Here is an 18,145-nt window from a genome sequence, read left to right as displayed (position 1 = left end):
TAAATAGCATTACTGGAATCGCATGTTTTTGAGAATCACATTGAACGGATGGAACTGAATGCAGTAGTCTACTTTATTCAAGCTTGGCGCGCTCGCAAAAAACGTTTCTCTTTTGGTTTCTTCACCTTTTTTGTTTTTATTTTTAATATTTTCAATTTAATAATATACACATTACATATAAATTTCTGTCCAGTCATCGCCGAATCCAGAGATGACCGGACCCCTCGCCTCTGAAATGCATCGATTTGATGAAGCATTTCAAGCTTTCATGATTGAGCGAATAATACCGTAGCTTTTATATTTCACTCAATATAGATTTAGGCAAGGTTCCACAAAAGCCTGTTCAATTTGAATCATGATTGAGTGCCATGAGAACCAATAAGAATATAAATAGAACCTCTGATACAATTGATCACTTCATTGGTGTGGAATCCAATTTCGTCATGTTGATGAAACTCAATGAGAATGTACAATTCATGGAATGAAATGTACAATTCATGGAAAGAATGAGACGTAAATAGACGTAATTTGAGGCTTGAATGAGGTCCGACCCGGAAGAGAAGAAAGGAGGCTTTATTTCTGGTAAAATTTAATAAAACTCGGGGCTTACCTTGTCGCAAATACCGGAATGGGGAAGAAAGATGCTGTGGCATCCAGAAAAAATTTCCAAGATGATAAGTAGAATTCCCAGCATACCACTCCACCACCAGCCAACATTACAGCTAGCTAAGAATTATTGTTTATCACAATGGAAGTGATGTGACCTCATCTTATCATATTATTAAGTTCCCCTATTTTTTTTGTATTAACTGTGTACTATGCAGTCACCAGGTAATAAATAGAATTCAGTTGAAACTGTCATCGAGTACCTTTCTAGAAATTGCAAAACGTTTCAGCACCATTCAACCTCATTGCTCAAGAAGTTTTTTCACCTTGATATATTTTCAATCAGTGATCAACTCAGTCACAAAGCATCCCAATATTTTATGACTTCATGTTAATACTTCCAGAAATACAAGTGATTCTGAACAATACTATTCAGGGGTGCCTACATTACGCAGACTGCGTCTTTAAAATTCTAGGAGGGGGGATTCCAAACATTTTTTCAAATGACTACTGATGACATTCATCCCGTAAGGGAGAGGCGTAGAATGAGTAACATTTTCTAAATTCAGGGAGAGTGGGCTTGTTACCTCTGATAATATTCATACATTTCCTAAACTCCAATGAAAATGGATTTTTAAAATTTAAATTTGAATTGGAAAATTTGGACAATTTTTCTCCTTCATCAGAATTGATTTGCTACTCAAATTAATTATAAGCAAAGCAAGTAGTATTAAAACAATCCAATGATAAATCATGGAAACCATCTAAACTTGATGAATTATCAAGTTTGATGATTGTGTGTGTAAGTTGGATTTTTTTTCACATGATAATAGAATTTTTCAAATTTTTATTTTCAATTACTGCATCAACTTCTTCAGCTACTAGTTCCAGAACTTTCTAATTTACTGAGAAATGTGTTGTGTTTCTCTGTTGCAGGCCAGGACTATTTCTTCGCGAACACAGGCCAACAGCAGCCACACTTTCTAACATATCAACAGCCACAGCGCACCCAGCAGACACAGCAGCAGCCTCAACAGTTTTCCAACTTTTTCTCCCCAGCAGTTGAGAGCAGTGTTTTCACACCATTTCGATCCAGTTCATCGGCACAGAACAGCCAGTTTCAACCAGTACAAAATAACTTTGGGGTTCAACCAAGTCATTACCAGATTCCTCCATCTGCATCAGCTGATAATGGTCAGTTCATTGATGCTTTCAGACAGCCGGCACCCACTCAGTTCCGAACAAACCAACACCTCCCACAACCATTCCATCATCTGCAGGCACAACAGTCAGGGGCACAGAGGTTTCCTTTCGAGATTCAACCACCATTGAACCCGCAGAGGTTCCAGGAGACCAGTCCAAGGTTCCAAGCATCAGAGCCTGTCACTTTACCAAAACCAACTTTCAATCAAAATTCATTCATTGGTGTTAAAAATACAGAGGATGAAACAGGCAGGACAACACAAAGCTATGTCAATGTTCATCATCCCCAAGGTCTTCTTGAACAGTCACCAACTCCACAAACTACTAGCAACCGATGGAAACAGGCAGATAACCTCAGGAGGCAGAAAAAGCCAGTATCACCTCTCAGACAGAATGACTTTTCAAATGGTGGCATCAATTCGTTTGTTGATCAACAGCTTCAATTGGATGAAAGCACATCAGAGACCCCTGTATCATCCACAACTGATTTCACCAGTCTGCGAACAGGTGCTGCAGTTGACAAGAGGAGAAATGAGGTTCAAAACTATTCTCGACCAAGAAATCAACCAACAAAAGAAAACACTCTTCCTAGACAGTACAGTTATATCGAGTCGAGAGCTAGAAAACCAACAACATCAATTACTGCTTTCAACCCAGAAGAAGAAAATATTAAGCCTACAACAGTAAGGGGTAATAGACTTCAAATAGCCAGAGTGAAGCCAACAACCTACTCACCACTATTGCATTCAGGTACATTACCAAACAGATCTAGAAATCAATTGAAAAGTCGATTCAATAACTCTAGTAGAGAAGGTGTGAGACAGTCTGAAACAAACAATAACCTAGAGAATCTCAGTGCAAGTACTGTTTCATCATCTGAATTTGATGAAAAACAAGTTATTAAAGAATACCAGAGGCACTCATTCAATAAAAAAGTAACCAATGGCCCTCCATTCAATAGGGGTAGTGCTAATGTGAGCAACAAGAGAGTTGTTCTCCCCTCTTCAATTCCCAGTGTTGTGGAGGAGCATCATGAAGAAACCAAACATGGTGATGAAGAGACAATCGAAAACGCCACAGACTTTGTACCATATGATGAAGAGGAGCTCAGTGATGATCATGATGATGAAAATGATGAACATGTCGATGATTCCCCACACCACGAATCACATGGAGAACATGATGATAGTCAATTTACACCAGATGAGCATAAAATAAATACAACATCAACATTCGAAGTACTGCCCATGCATCAAGATCAACCTCAGGTTGCTGATGATAATTTCAAGAAGTTTGTTGATAGTATATCCATAGATAGCACAGACAGTCCCCCAAATCTAGCTGGAGAACCAGAGGAGAAGGCTGGAGAGGTTAGTGGTGTGACTGTCACTATGGAATCAAATAACAAAAATGCTGAATCAACTCTCAATCACACAAGGAGTATGGATGAGGATGATGAATTGTCCTCAGTTGTTACCACAATGAGCATCAGTAATGAATCTGATAAAGTCCTTTCTGGTCAATCACATCTCGCCAATGATCAGATCAATGCTCCCCCCAGCACAAAATCAGATTCAGATGATGACACTCCTCAGCCAACTGAGAGCTGGGTGATTGTTGCTTCTGTACAGACTAGTAGAAGTGTATCAGGTGCTCGATTTCTTCCATCTGGATCTGTCAATCAGGAAGAATTTCCATCGCCATTAGCTCCAAAGCCCACAAGTAATATAGGAAATAAAACTTCATCAGAAACCACTTCTAAATCTGAAAGTGTTGAAACAAGTGCACCTGAAATTCTAAAAACTGATGGAATGGATAATGAAAATTCAAAAGGAACTGAGAGAGAAGAAACACCTCCGATCACTGTACCTTCTTCTACTGCTGTTGAAACAGTTTCAACAAAATCTCCAGTTTCAACTGAGAGTATAATCGACAAGCTAGATAGAGTACAGTCCGAGTTGTCTAGTGGAATATTGACTGGTGGTTTCAGGCCAGGTGCAAACAAATTGGATATTGATGTCTTACCAGAAATGACATCTGAAAATAATGGTACCTTAGTAACATCTTCGAGTACATCTATGCCAACGTCATCTACAACAACATCTACAACCACAACCTCAACAACTACTCCCGGTCCCAACGATCCACCTCCAGTTGTTATCAGAAAATTCAGCCCTTCATCTCGTCGCGGCACCACTACTACCACCACCCACAAACCCAATAAGAAAATCGCAGCATTGATCGAAAATATTCAGTTTGATGAATTGACTGGGCTCCTTCCAGCTGGATTCAAACCCAGAAGTGGATTCACAAGGAAATCTACCACCACTTCAACCACAGTCACTACATCAAAACCCCCATCAGATAGTATGTTGGCTGATGAAGCTGTTGAAGCAAAGAGCAATTCCACCCGAGAAGGAAGTGGAAGGTCTAGTGGATTGGGAGGTTTAGAGAACAAAATAAAATTTGATGATGTCAGTGCCTTTCTTCCTCCGGGTTTCAAGCCTACTGCTTCTTCAACTGAAAAGCCAAAAGGACTTGAAAGCCTCTTGAGTAAGATTAAATTTGATGATGCAAGTTCTCTATTGCCTCCTGGTTACAAGCCAAGGAAGAGTGATAAAAATGAAACTAAAGAAGAGAAAAAGAATGAGAGTAAAGAGGAGAAAAAGATACCAGAAATCAAATTTGAAGTTCCCAGTAATCTTCTGCCTCCAGGATACAAACCACCAGGTAAATCATCCGCAGAGAAGAAAGTTGAACCTTCAGCTATTGACATATCGGCTCTACTTCCTCCCGGTTACAAACTCACAACTGAAGCAGCTGCAACTACTGAGTCAAATGTACTTGATGCCATTCTGAGCAAAGTCAAGTTGAAAGATGTCAGTGCACTTTTACCTGCAGGTTTCAACGAAACAACCACTGGCAGTCCCACTAGCTCCAGTGCTCCTGAAACGACCACCGCCGCAGGTCTGAAAGTAGTTTTCCCAAGCCGTCCCGGAGGCACAAGGAAGAACTCCAACTCATCGCCCTCCAGAACAAAGTCTGCTGGAGGCCTTGGTCCAGTTCAGCCCAAAATCCAAAAGGGCTGGCCGACGAGGTAACAAGTTCAGAAAAATTATTATTATCAAGCATGCTGATGATCGTCAGCTTAAGATACTGATATATAGGCTTCTCAAATTAAAATCAATCAGTAAATTGATCAATAAGGTTCGATCACCTCAATAGAAGGCAAGAACATCTTTTTAAACACTTTTCTTTATTATTAGATCAAATTTCAGCTATCATCAATCATCAATATTGGAATGATTATATTCGAAACAATGTGTTTCAGAAAAGTCTTGAAAATAACTTTAGCACTATACTCTTGGAATATATCTCAATTCTAATTGAAATCAATTTCAATCACAATTAAAATTCAACTGGCTATTGTGCAACTGGCACATAGAATTATTATTAATGTAGCCCAATCCATGAGATTGAATTTGTAGACACAAACCACGATGTAAATTTCCTAGAAAAATAAAAACTCCACTTGTTTTTATCTGTCACCTCCCATTATCTCAAAATTTATCTTCTCTATTCTATTTTCAATACACAAATTGTATATGTTGGCATTTACTTATATAATCTCAAAAACAGAGTGTCTAACTACTTCTATAATATCATTTTCAAAACTAAGTGTCTACCTTTTCCTACAATTTTATTTCTTACAAAGTATCTAACTTTCCCTTTTTGCCGTACTTAGAGCAACAACCGAATTCACGGGCTGGCCGACGTCGTCCACGACGCCAATCCCGATCGAGAAGATAATCGCGCAGGCAAAGGCGGCTGCAGCGGCTGCGGCTGCGGCTGCGACTGCGGCTGCAGCGGCTGAGGAGGCGACCACGACGACAACCACGACGACGTCGACGACAACGACGCCACGTTCGACGACGCCCGGCATCTGCAGCGAGGACTGCAACCTGGCCGCCACCATCAAGCTGGTCGGAGGCACCAAGTGGGTGCCCGAGCTGCTCGATCACAACACCAAGGAGTGGCAGCTACTCGCCGACGAGGTCGAGCAACAGGTACGCTCATACATTGATCAAATCAAATCAAATTAATCATCTTTATTCACTTCAGTTTACAATCTTATAAAACATAAATCGAATTCTACATTTGCCATAATACCATACAAGTTTCAAAAACAATAACACAATTAAAATAGGCTACTTAATTTAAGCATAAACATGCAATAATTATATTATTATCAACGTAACCTTATATGCGTTACCAGTAAAATGTAACTGTGTGCTGCAATCAGCATCAATCATGAGCTGCCTTCTGCAGGTTTCAGGCTGCTATAGGTTCTATCTAAGCTGCCTATTTTCAGGTTTATCAATTTTATGCGCTAAATATGCAATTCCTTAGAGGCGTTTGAGCAGCGCAGTCAAGCCTGCTTATAGCTGCGAGCTTCCTGCTTATAGCTGCGCTGCTCGAACGCCTGTAAGGAATTGGACCTTAAGATTGGCAAAAATGTTGTCTCATTACTGATTACAGAAGTATATGAATGGGGAAAAATATTTCAAGAGTTGTTAAAAGTACAAGCATAGATCAACTACTATCCACGTTGTCTCTGATACAAATTAATCAGAAGAACAGGAAAAATTAAAATGTACCGTATTAAATCCCACTATTATAGGCACTGTCAGTTACGTACTCAAAATGCTGTCAAAAAAATATATATATATAATGCAGTCATAAACCACTTTTATGAGATGAGCTCTAATTTGATCTTGATAAATGTTGTGAGATTTGCAGTTTGAGAATAATATTAAGTACATGAATAAATCAAATTTCAAATAACTAAAATTTCAATAACTTTTAGGCTTCGGTTCTGTGAGAATAAATTTTCTCTTCAATTGGGAAAAAACCCATTCTTGCTTAGAGGTGGATCTTATTATAATTGTAACATCTCTTTTTTCAGCTGGAGAATGTTTACAGCAGCTCAGAATCTCTGAGCAAGTGGTATAAGAGAATCACCATTGACGCATTTAGGTAAGGAAATCCATTATAAGAATAGCTCTGTGAAATTCATGCTCAGCGAGAATTGATTCATGACTCAATGTTCTTATCTCTCGTGGAGACTTACCGTTCGCAATCAATTCATCTTGGATCATGTATCTTAGTATTCTTTCCTCAGAATAAGTCCTATCCATAACTGGAGTATTCAAGACGTACGGAAATTATTGAAAATATGCTATTAAAATAATTCTTCTAAGCTACAGTGAGACTCCGGGCTGAAAAACTCACTCAAGATGCTGCCGATATTCTTTTATAGCATTGTATATTCTGGGGTATAATGTATTAGTTCAAAGGATATTGTGTTGAAAATTTAAAGTTGATTGATGAAAGCAATCGAAAGTCATCGTCAAACATCGAAACAATCAAACCTTCAAACGAGCCAAATTTGTGGCTCTTAACAAGTAACAAGGCTCCAGTCGTTACTCGAGCCTCAAGTCATAAGTAGGAAGTAGGAAATAGTCGCTCGTTCAGTTATCAACTTTATTGAAATTTCTGTACAGAGGTTGCGCGTTTTATGCTTGCATTATCTATCCTATTATACATGTATTTGATAATTTAATAATTGTTATAACTACTCAGAAATACTATTATATTCACAATCCACTACCGTTTTCTCTTTTATTACAGTATGCTATTGAATGCTATTGCTATTGTAATCCAAGTTAATAAGGTTATTTAAGCGCCTGTATGTCACATTATTCAATCAAATCCAAATAAAGGTAGAATTAAGATGGAAAGAAGGATATTTCAGTTCCACCAAAGAGAAAAGATAGCATAAGAAGATATCCATCCCATAGTATAGGTTGTTTTTGTTCCAAATTTCAGGCCGTTTTCTTGTTAGCTCAAGCCAATTACTATCGACTATTGTCTTATTGTCCATTATTACTGATTTTGCCGAGTGGGACTGTAGGAATGACACTGTAATATGGGACACTATCAGCATCACGTAGCTAAACTAAAAAGTTTTACTAAGACTATCGACTTGAGTCAACAGTGAAATTTGGAACATAAACGCCCTATATACCATGGTATCTTATTCTTATGCTATCTTTCCTCTATGGTTCCACATGATTGTTATTATTTTATACCTAAAAATCTCTCTTATTTCATCTTATGGATAATAATAATAATAATAATAATAATAATAATAATAATAATATCGAGAAACATTACTACATGTCTGTTGCTATTGTGAAAAATGGAATTCCTGTTTCTATATTATAGGCACTATTTGAAAAATTTTATCGAATACGGGTAGGCTATAATATTGATGTTTATTTATTTTATTGATGATGATTTATTTGTATTGATGTGTTTTGTTTGGCAGTGAGGGCAGTGTTCTGGTGGACTACTTTGTGGAGCTGAGCGAGCTTGGCAGGACAGTGAACACAGCTGACATGAAGCGCATGTTCCACGACAGCCTGCACCGGGCGACAGTCGCAAGCGACGCTCTGCTAGGGGAGGCGTCCACTGCCGACGCCGCCGCCTCCAACGCCACCACCAAACAGTTCAAACTCGGCAAATTCGTCGTTGATCCCAAGTTCACTGATTTTGTTGGTCAGTTCCCATTTATGTTACTAATTGTAAGCCAAAATCATAATTCAAGTTTGATTTTAATTAATAATGATAATTCAATCAATTATCTATTATTTAATATTAATATTAATGATAATTGTTCATAAAATAGATGTATAGTACCCTTTTTGAAATTTATAGAATAATAGATTAAAAATACAAATTATAACAACTAGTTTCAGTGATCTACACCATCTTCAGGTTTTAAAAAATAAATGTTAAATAAACGTTTTAATAATATTTTTGTTATTTTAAAATAATAATAATTTATTAATTGGTAATTGAATCTATTATAATTTAATTTTAATAAGTTCCTATTTTTAAAAACCAAATACACAATAATCGTACCGGTATTACTTCTTCAAATTGATCAATAGTATTATGAAATGAATTAAATAATCGAATTCATAATAATTATATCTGTTGTAGCCATGACATTATCAAGTTATCAAGTTTTGCGTTATTATATAAGTGTTCTGTGGTGGAAAACAACTTGAACATGATGTTTCAAATTATAAGCCAGAGTTAAAATCAAGTTCCTATTCATGAGCCAGAATAGTATTGTATTTCATCCTCAAAATGATTACTAATGATGTAAAATCTATATAATAGTTGATAAATTAATAAAATAAAAGAGTTGAACATCAGTTGAACAGTTCTTGTGGTCATAATATCATGATTGCGAGAATTTTAATTCAGCGTAAATTGATAACCACATGAATAAAGAATTCAAGAGAAATAAGGTGCGTACAGACTTGAGCTAGGTATAGTATAATCCAAGCCTTATGTGCCTTGTGCTCTTCACCAGCTTTATATTATATTGATTGTAAATCTGTATCTTACAGTTACTGTAACGATACATAGACTATATAAACAGCTAATGAAGAGCGCAAGGTGCGCGTTTGCGGCACATATACCGGTAGAATATATCGTTCGGTACCTAACTACATGTGTTGCCCTCAGGAAGAAAAACTGTACCTTCCATCCTAGATATACAAAAATATAGAATTATAAAAGTATAAGGTGGGAGTACTTTCCAACCTGGATATATAAATAAATATTTTGTTACAGTTCTGCCAAAGGCCGTTGTTCCAACAGTGGGAATGGCTGAGGAGGACGTTTTCTTGCCGCAGTGGGCCATCGCTGTCATTGTCATTGGACTTGCGTCACTTCTGTTTGTAATTATATTTGGTGTCACTGTTGTAAGTACTCATCTTATTATCAACTCAAAACTATTCAATAAGCTTATAAAAGTATATCAACACCTCTCCGGGATTGGGCTAATTGAAAGAATGTACGGTAACTTTGATGTTTTAAAATACGGTATATGACTATGTATTGATATGTAGGTATGTATTTATACAGGGTCCGAGAACGGCTTAATATCTCATACACGAAGATAATTTGATGGTGGGTGTGATTGGGGATCCTACTCAAATTGAAAATACTACTTTACTATGACTTTAAAAATCTGATACCTCATCTTGGATCCGTTATTTTGAATGCAACTTTATTTTTTTAAAGAAAGTTGGTCATGCGATAAATGATTTCGATACGGAATTCCAAGACAAAATCAATTGCGAAAACCGCACATCGAAATCTCAAACCGTTTGGAAGATATTCACATGCATTTTATTTATGCATTTTCATTTCTGATTTTCATGGTATTGATTAAATAATGTGAATATCTTCCAAATGGTTTGAGATATCGATGTGCGGATTTCGTCATTCATTTATTCTTGAAATTTTGTATCGAAGTCATGTATCACATGACCATATTCCTATTAAAAAAAAAAAGTTGCATTAAAAATTGTTGATCCAAGATGGCGGACCAGATTTTCAAAGTCATAGTAAAGTAGTATTTCCAATTTGAGTAGGATCCCCAATCACACCCACCTTCAAACTATCTTCGTGTATGAGATATTAAGCCGTTCTCGGACTTTTCACTCACCCTGTATATGTTTAAAATATAACATAACATACTTCCTATGAAGCTCTTTTTCACACCTACACTGAGTGGACGTCTGCGAACATACTACCATACTACTGCGATAGCATATATAGCCCACTCCTATATTGAGATACACTTCAAATTGACAGCAATCTCTATGAATAACGCACATCAATGCTCCCCATATTCAACTGCTGAGAGTTTAAGAAGTAGGTATTTATAGAAAATAGCATTGCAGCTTAGACTAGACAGATTTATAATCTATTCCCGTTTCGATTTTAATTTCGATTTTATATAGTTCAGTTTTAATGATAGTTAATTGGCTCAGCCGCTAGAATGACATCATAAAAAAATCATAACTCCAGAACAAAAGGTGATAAAAGCTTGAAACAAACGGGAATACATTATAAATTATAAATTATAAATTTAAATTATAAATTATAATTATAAATTATAAATTTAAATTATAAATTATAAATTATAATTATAAATTATAATTATAAATTATAAATTATAAATTATAATTATAAATTATAAATATAAATTATAAATTAAAATTATAAATTATAAATTATAAATTAAAATTATAAATTATAATTATAAATTATAAATATAAATTATAAATTATAAATTATAATTATAAATTATAATTATAAATTATAATTATAAATTATAATTATAAATTATAAATTATAATTATAAATTATAAATTATAATTATAATTATAAATTATAAATTAAAATTATAAATTATAATTATAAATTATAATTATAAATTATAAATTAAAATTATAAATTATAAATTATAAATTATAATTATAAATTATAATTATAAATTATAAATTTAAATTATAAATTATAAATTAAAATTATAAATTATAAATTTAAATTATAAATTATAATTATAAATTATAATTATAAATTATAATTATAATTATAAATTATAAATATAAATTATAAATTATAAATTATAATTATAAATTATAAATTATAATTATAAATTATAATTATAAATTATAAATATAAATTATAAATTATAAATATAAATTATAAATTATAAATTATAATTATAAATTATAATTATAATTATAAATTATAATTACAAATTATAAATGAGGAAAATTCTTATTTTTTCAAATAAATAGTCTAAATAGAAATCTCAAAAGATGAATTAGATTATTGAATAAGTAGCCTATTATATTATCTATTCTGAAAGCATTAGTGTGATGATTATGCCTACTTACGTACACTCAGAGAAACTATAAAATATATGTCAAAGTCGAAATTTGGTCTCACCAGCAAAAATCCAGTAGATCTATCCCGAGCATGATGATTATGTCTATATTATAAATAGAATGTAAATTCCTCAAACAAGAAATATGTTTGGCCCAACTAGGAAATGTAAAACTTGGTAAGTTCATTATAAATTTTCACGAGGAGTACCTGAAGACATGAAGCCTGAGAGTTGATTTTACCTTCTTTCTAAATTTGAAATTGCTACTACAAAACAGGATGTATCACTCATTTTTTCAATTATGATGTTTGAGGCTACTCATCCACTAAGAAGGTGGCCTTACAAAAACTTGAGAGAATTTCATATACTTTTCAAATTTTACTCTTTTGCTTAGGGCTACTTGTATTTAAATTAACATTAAAAATCATTTAAAGTACTTTTTCAACATATATAATATATATTATTTCTACTTGAAAATGACTTCAAAGTTGAAGCATGTTGTGAAAAATAAAAATATATGTTGAAAAAGTTACTTATTTTTCAAATTAAGTTATATTTTGAGTTATTTTTCAACTTTTATAATTAAAAGTTCTATAATTTAAAGTATATATTGCAATTATATTGTATCATGTCTGTCTATTCTGCCTAGGCATTATTCCATTTGTAGAATTTCTCATTCTCTGAACTGGAACTGCATGTAGAGTGTAGAGGTCTACCAAACAATAATGATTTTAAGTTTGTCTATAATTATGTAAGAGTTTATATGTATTATTTGGAATTTACAGCATTGACACAATTAAAAACTAGTTTTTTAATTATATTTTTTGACAATTAACACATGAAATATATATGATGTAAATTCTATAATTTATTGTTTTTTTTTTTTGTTTTGGTAGGTATAACTCCTTTATTCTCAACTGAATCAATATCTTTGACTCATATTCACCATAGAGTATTTAGTATATTTTCTTGTAGTTTTAATTTAGTTTTATGATTAATTTTTTTGTGTTTTCCGTTTTTCCCCTTTTCCAATAGCCCTATCAACATCTTTAGACCACACCTCATATTCGTTTTTAAATTCCTATAAACTCCTATTTAAATATCGCATGAAAACTTTTCTTCTTATTAGTTTATTTTTTAAAGTTTGCATGTCATCCTATTTATTGTATTTTATTATTTGTAGGCACTGCTGTAAAATGTAAAATCTATTTAGGTTTAGCGGTACCGTACCAATTTTGTAATGAATTTTATTGAATAGAATGACTTATTGATAGCCTATTTTTATGTTTTCATCAATTATTACTTCAAAGTCTACTTGATGATACTAATCATATTATATCTTGTTCCAGCTTGTTAATCGTCACAAAAGTGCTAAGAAAAAATCACCAGTGACTCTCACTGAAGATATGCTGAATGAACTGAATAAGAATCATATGGGAGGTCTCGATAATTATGGTGCTGATGATCTGTACAACATGGAGGATGTTTGGAATGATAAACCTCCCAAGAAAGTGAGTAGAACTATCAATGAAATGAAGCTTAATAAATACTTTACGCAAACTTATATTTAAACTTGAAATGTTCCTGGAACTACATTAAACTCTAAATTTTGAAAAATCAATGAATGGAATGTGTATAAGAGCATTCAATAGAGATGTCAATATAACATCCGCAAGAGAATATTTTGACAGCATTACCACATTTGACATAAAGGCGATGTGCGCAGTATAAGACCTACAACAATCAATGAACTGATGAATATTCAAAATGAAATCACTGCAATCTCCGATAATTTTCTACACTGTCATTTCAGAGTTTCTATAATAGAAATAGAAGACTGTAAACACCGAATGACAACACATCTTGCTGATGTCATCTCAACAAATGTTAACAGCCACTCTTGGGCACTGTAGAATTATAAATGGTAAGAAATTTCATTAGATATTTAATAGTTTGATGAATTTCGTCATGGGAATGAAATTATTCAAAAATTTTCAGTTTCTTTGATGATCCATGACAGGCTGTGAACTTCGAATGAGAGCTAAAATATCCCCGATGTCATCTTAAAAAGTACCTAAGTAAGAGAGGCATTTTTCAATTGTTTGATTGTATTGTAGGAACATCAATTATAATGCCGAATACATGCAATAGTTCCATTTCTAGTAACGTTCTTGTTTTTTTTTAAGAAATAATAATTTGTGTGAATTACACCATTTTTCTTTGTCCTGTGCTACTCAATTCATGCATTGTAATTGTTAGATTTTCTATGAAAAACACTGTTCTGATCGAATAATTATCGTTGCCGTAATGTGAACCTGAATGTATCTGATTCTAATCTACTTTTTCAGAGATCGTCTGGCTCTCTGCACGACAACAGCATGGCGAACTTGTACGATAGTTGGAGATCTGAGTGGAACGGTTACTATTACAATGCCTATTATGGAAATGGAAGCAGCACCAGTGGTGGCTACGGGCGACGCCGGTCAGATTACGACACGAATTTCTGAGATTACGAGTAATTTGAAAACTTTCACCAGTGTTGAGGCCATTCAATCTCAAATAATATCGAAATTAGCGCCATCAAGCATTGTGAATTTCAAGAAATGATGTATTGGCTCCAATTTTCAATGAGTAATTCACCAAAGAACAGATCAATGAGTGGAAAATAGGTGATAGCAGACAGCCTTAGCCTTCTATCGAATACTGACATATCAATGATGAATTCTGCGGATAAAGTATTTTTCTTAAAGTTTAGAATTGAGACAGAATTATACTTCATACCGTGCCCTGTCACACTAGAGCATTCATCATGTGCATCGAATTTCTCTTTTCTGTTTAAAAGAGAAGCTTCAACACAGTCTTTGATTTCGGTGATTCCCAGTATCAAATGTTTCTATTCATTATAATAATTTTCCAACATCATTCGAAAATCATGCATTCATGTTATGATAATTAGTGCTCCACAATTATTAACTTTATAGTTATCCTTGTGCGTTAATAATTATTCACTCGAGTACATGATAGTAGTAATTAAATAAGATGTGCAGCAAGCAATAGGATTCAAGAAAACACCAAGCTTGATGAAATAAGACTGTGCAATTATCGAAACGGGGCCATTGTAAAAGTAAGCCCCCTCTTCAATATTGGTTCACATGAATTCTTGAAACGATTTGATATAATTATCATGGGTGATGTAGGATGTAAAATTAAATAACTGATTGTGGTGCTGGGCCACATTGCATGAGAACATATACTGCACTATTAACGTGCTCATTACAGGTTCGCATTAATATTTAATAATAATAGCATGTTATACCGGATCCTACAAAAATATTGTAAACTTTTCATGATATTTTATCTCAATTTTTGAATAGTCATCACTTTTGTTCAAATAACCAGTTAAATGAATTTATCTATTTCAATTGGATGTGAATATTCAAAGTGGATTTTTTTATTGTAATTTGTCATGAGCCCAGGGGTCGAGAGAGAAACATTTTGTCAATTGAAGCCTATTGAGAATTCGAGAACTTCTCAAATTCACAATGCACTTCAATTACACAAAACGTATCCAATAGTATGATTGAATATCATTATCAGTACTGTAGGAATCAATCGACTTGGGTGGGGTTGAATTCTATTGTAAAATTACCTTTATCATGCCTCTGGTTATCAATCCAATTGAACATGAAAATTGAAATTTTACATCTAATTGAGAACAGGAAAGTGTCTTTTTTGACTCTGAATATTAAGAATATCAATAATAATACATTATTGGTTCCTTCTATCCAGGAGAAAATATTATATCGCAATTATTATAATACAAGTATGATGTAAGGTTTTATAATCTCACTAATAGTAGAATTATACTATAATAAACTAATTTTGTACATTCCGGTGTAATTAATTGAATCTTTATTATTTACATTTTCTAAATCAAGGACGCACCCAACTCTTATAATGGACACACCAACACAATAATAGTTGATTGTTGATTTGTCAATTTGTAAAATATTATGCATACGAATATGCATTTCGAATTTTCGTACTAATTGTCAATACTGAACTATAGATTTAATTAATAAATTCATAACGTGTATTTTAATATTGTGCTAGGTCTATAGTTATGAATCTTGAATGTGTTTGATAATATCAAACGATTTTACCGGTACCGAACTACTTATTGAAGTAAATTTGTATTCAACTTGGAATTTATATGGATATTATATATTATATAAATCATCGTATATCTGTATGTTGTGAATATTCCATTTGTATCATCACTATACTTTCCAAAATTATCATTATGGAGTAAATGTAGGTAAAATTGAACATATATTTGTATGTTATTCCCTCCATATTAATGGTTATTATTTTGTATCTAGCCTATTTGTAAATTATATTGTCAATGTTAATTCTATCAATTAACTTGAGTGACATCTACCATGATATTTTACTGTTGCTATATTATTAATTTTAATGTTAAGCTCAATATGTTAGTATTACCTTATAAGTCATATTGAATATTGTATAAAATGAAAAAATAATTATTTCAAAATCTAACTATGATAAATAAGAATATCGTTCGCTCTAGTCAGTTTAACTATTTGAATGTAACAACAAGCGGACAAATTATTAATAAAAATTTTCAAAAATGTCATATAATTATTGATTACTTCGGTAAAAATAGGCCTACAATAAATTTAATGGACATATAAAAACTTTCATAATTCTCGAATCTTCCTCAGATGTGAGGAATGATCAAGAAATATTCTAGTTTAGTTACTTGGAAATTTTAATCTAATTTTAGCCTACATAAGAATAGGCGATAGAAAAGGGGTACCGTACAGTGTACAATAGGCCTACTCTACTACTTTATCCAATATTGTTCATAAAGGAGTCCATTTTATGGTTTAACATTCATAAAAATTCGAATAATTGATAATTCTGCCAAGAAGAATCACTAAATTACTAGAAAATCTCAATGATATTTTCTAGCATGGTGTATGAAACAATATCCAAAATTATATTTTACACTCTATTCAATATAACCCTGCCATAGATTTTATGATTAGGATAAAACGTGCTTGCACAACTACCTAAGAAAATGTAATTAGACTAGTTGTTGATTATTTATTTCAAATTGTAAATTTAAAATTAGTGCGAGTGATTAATGAATAAAAATGGTATTATTTTAAATAGAGTACTATTAGTATTTTATTTTTGTACTTAATTGTTTGTAAACTCAAGTTTATGGTTTTTCAGAATTTTAATACAAAATTGATTGAAATCTATTTCAAATCCCAAGTTACAGTCTGAATAGCCTGGATATCGTCCAGTGGATTTTGAACCATAAAAAGTCATAATTGGACCTGTAATGAATGAATAAAAATTTTTTATCAAAAATAAATAATCTTATGAAAAGTAACATGTATATTGCAAAAGCAATCATTGACTTTCTTAAAAATATAAATTCAATGGGAGAAAAATTTAATAAATTTGATAAGGTATGCTGATGTTGTAAATGCAACATTTCAATGCTATCTTCTCTCTATGGCAATATCCAGGCAAATATCATCTAACAAATACCTATGCATGAATTTCCAGTTTGGGTATGCTACACTATTTCATTATTTTTGGTACTAAACTACATGACATTAATAATAAGTAATTGTTTATTTCAAAACTATATCTTTATAATATTATATGATCACTTGCTGAATTATTCCGCTGTATTTTACTATGTAGTATTTTTTATTGTGATTGTACATTTTTTGTAAATAAAAATATTTTAAATAATTTTGATGTCATATTATTCAGTTATTTGTAGAGCACTATAATCTGCATCTTTCTGTGTCTATGTACTGTTTATCATATCTCACTTTTTTCATTATCTTATAATTAAACATTCTTCTCCAATGTTCGATTCCAATTCGACAGTTATTATAGTGAGAAATTGATCCAATTATCCTATAGTGGAGAAGTAGAGTTCACGTTATAATGGCAGTATTTGATTAACATTGGTTTAATATGGTTAGAAAATGGTAACACATTGTTTTTTAGCAATGCAGGAAGATGATTAATTAGCAAAATATTCAATCTCAATTACAAAAATTATATTCTCAGATAATTGAAAACATATTTTTTGCCGAATAAAAATATTAACCATTCTCAACAAGAATGACTAGTCAAGAATGTATATTGAATCAGATATTATTTTTTTAGTATATGTATTATGGTATTAGTAGGTACTGACAAGTTACCTATCAAATGGTATTATTCCCAAAGCATTGATGTAATGTAATGATTATTAATGAATAAATAAATGAATATACTGGTATCAGCTATCCTCTATAGATGGCAAAGACAAGGCAGAGAAACGGCAACGCTGTTCTCCTATTTTTCCCCGCTGCCATTAACGTGGACCTCAGTCTAGTATAATCTACAAATTATGGAACACAATTTTTGACTTTGCAGCTCTTTTAGGAATAGGCTAGTTAGGACACGTGGCAAGAT

General features: G+C 32.6%; 1 protein-coding gene across 2 annotated transcripts in view; it reads left to right on the top strand.

Annotated features, from left to right (window-relative positions):
- LOC111064041 (mucin-5AC) overlaps nt 1-17,428 on the top strand; it is a 294,202-nt gene extending 276,774 nt beyond the window's left edge. For both annotated transcript variants that reach the window (XM_039427155.1, XM_039427154.1), the window contains 7 exons: nt 1,543-4,906; nt 5,555-5,876; nt 6,776-6,846; nt 8,201-8,430; nt 9,520-9,650; nt 12,982-13,143; nt 13,981-17,428. In XM_039427155.1, the coding sequence (XP_039283089.1) occupies nt 1,543-4,906; nt 5,555-5,876; nt 6,776-6,846; nt 8,201-8,430; nt 9,520-9,650; nt 12,982-13,143; nt 13,981-14,139 (4,439 nt within the window). In that variant the 3' untranslated portion in view covers nt 14,140-17,428. The remainder of the gene's footprint in view (nt 1-1,542; nt 4,907-5,554; nt 5,877-6,775; nt 6,847-8,200; nt 8,431-9,519; nt 9,651-12,981; nt 13,144-13,980) is intronic.
- The last annotated feature ends 717 nt before the right edge of the window (nt 17,429-18,145 follow it).

Source organism: Nilaparvata lugens, chromosome 4, assembly GCF_014356525.2.
Source record: "Nilaparvata lugens isolate BPH chromosome 4, ASM1435652v1, whole genome shotgun sequence".
Taxonomy (NCBI): Eukaryota; Metazoa; Arthropoda; class Insecta; order Hemiptera; family Delphacidae; genus Nilaparvata; species Nilaparvata lugens.
This window is presented reverse-complemented; position numbering and strand designations above follow the sequence as displayed.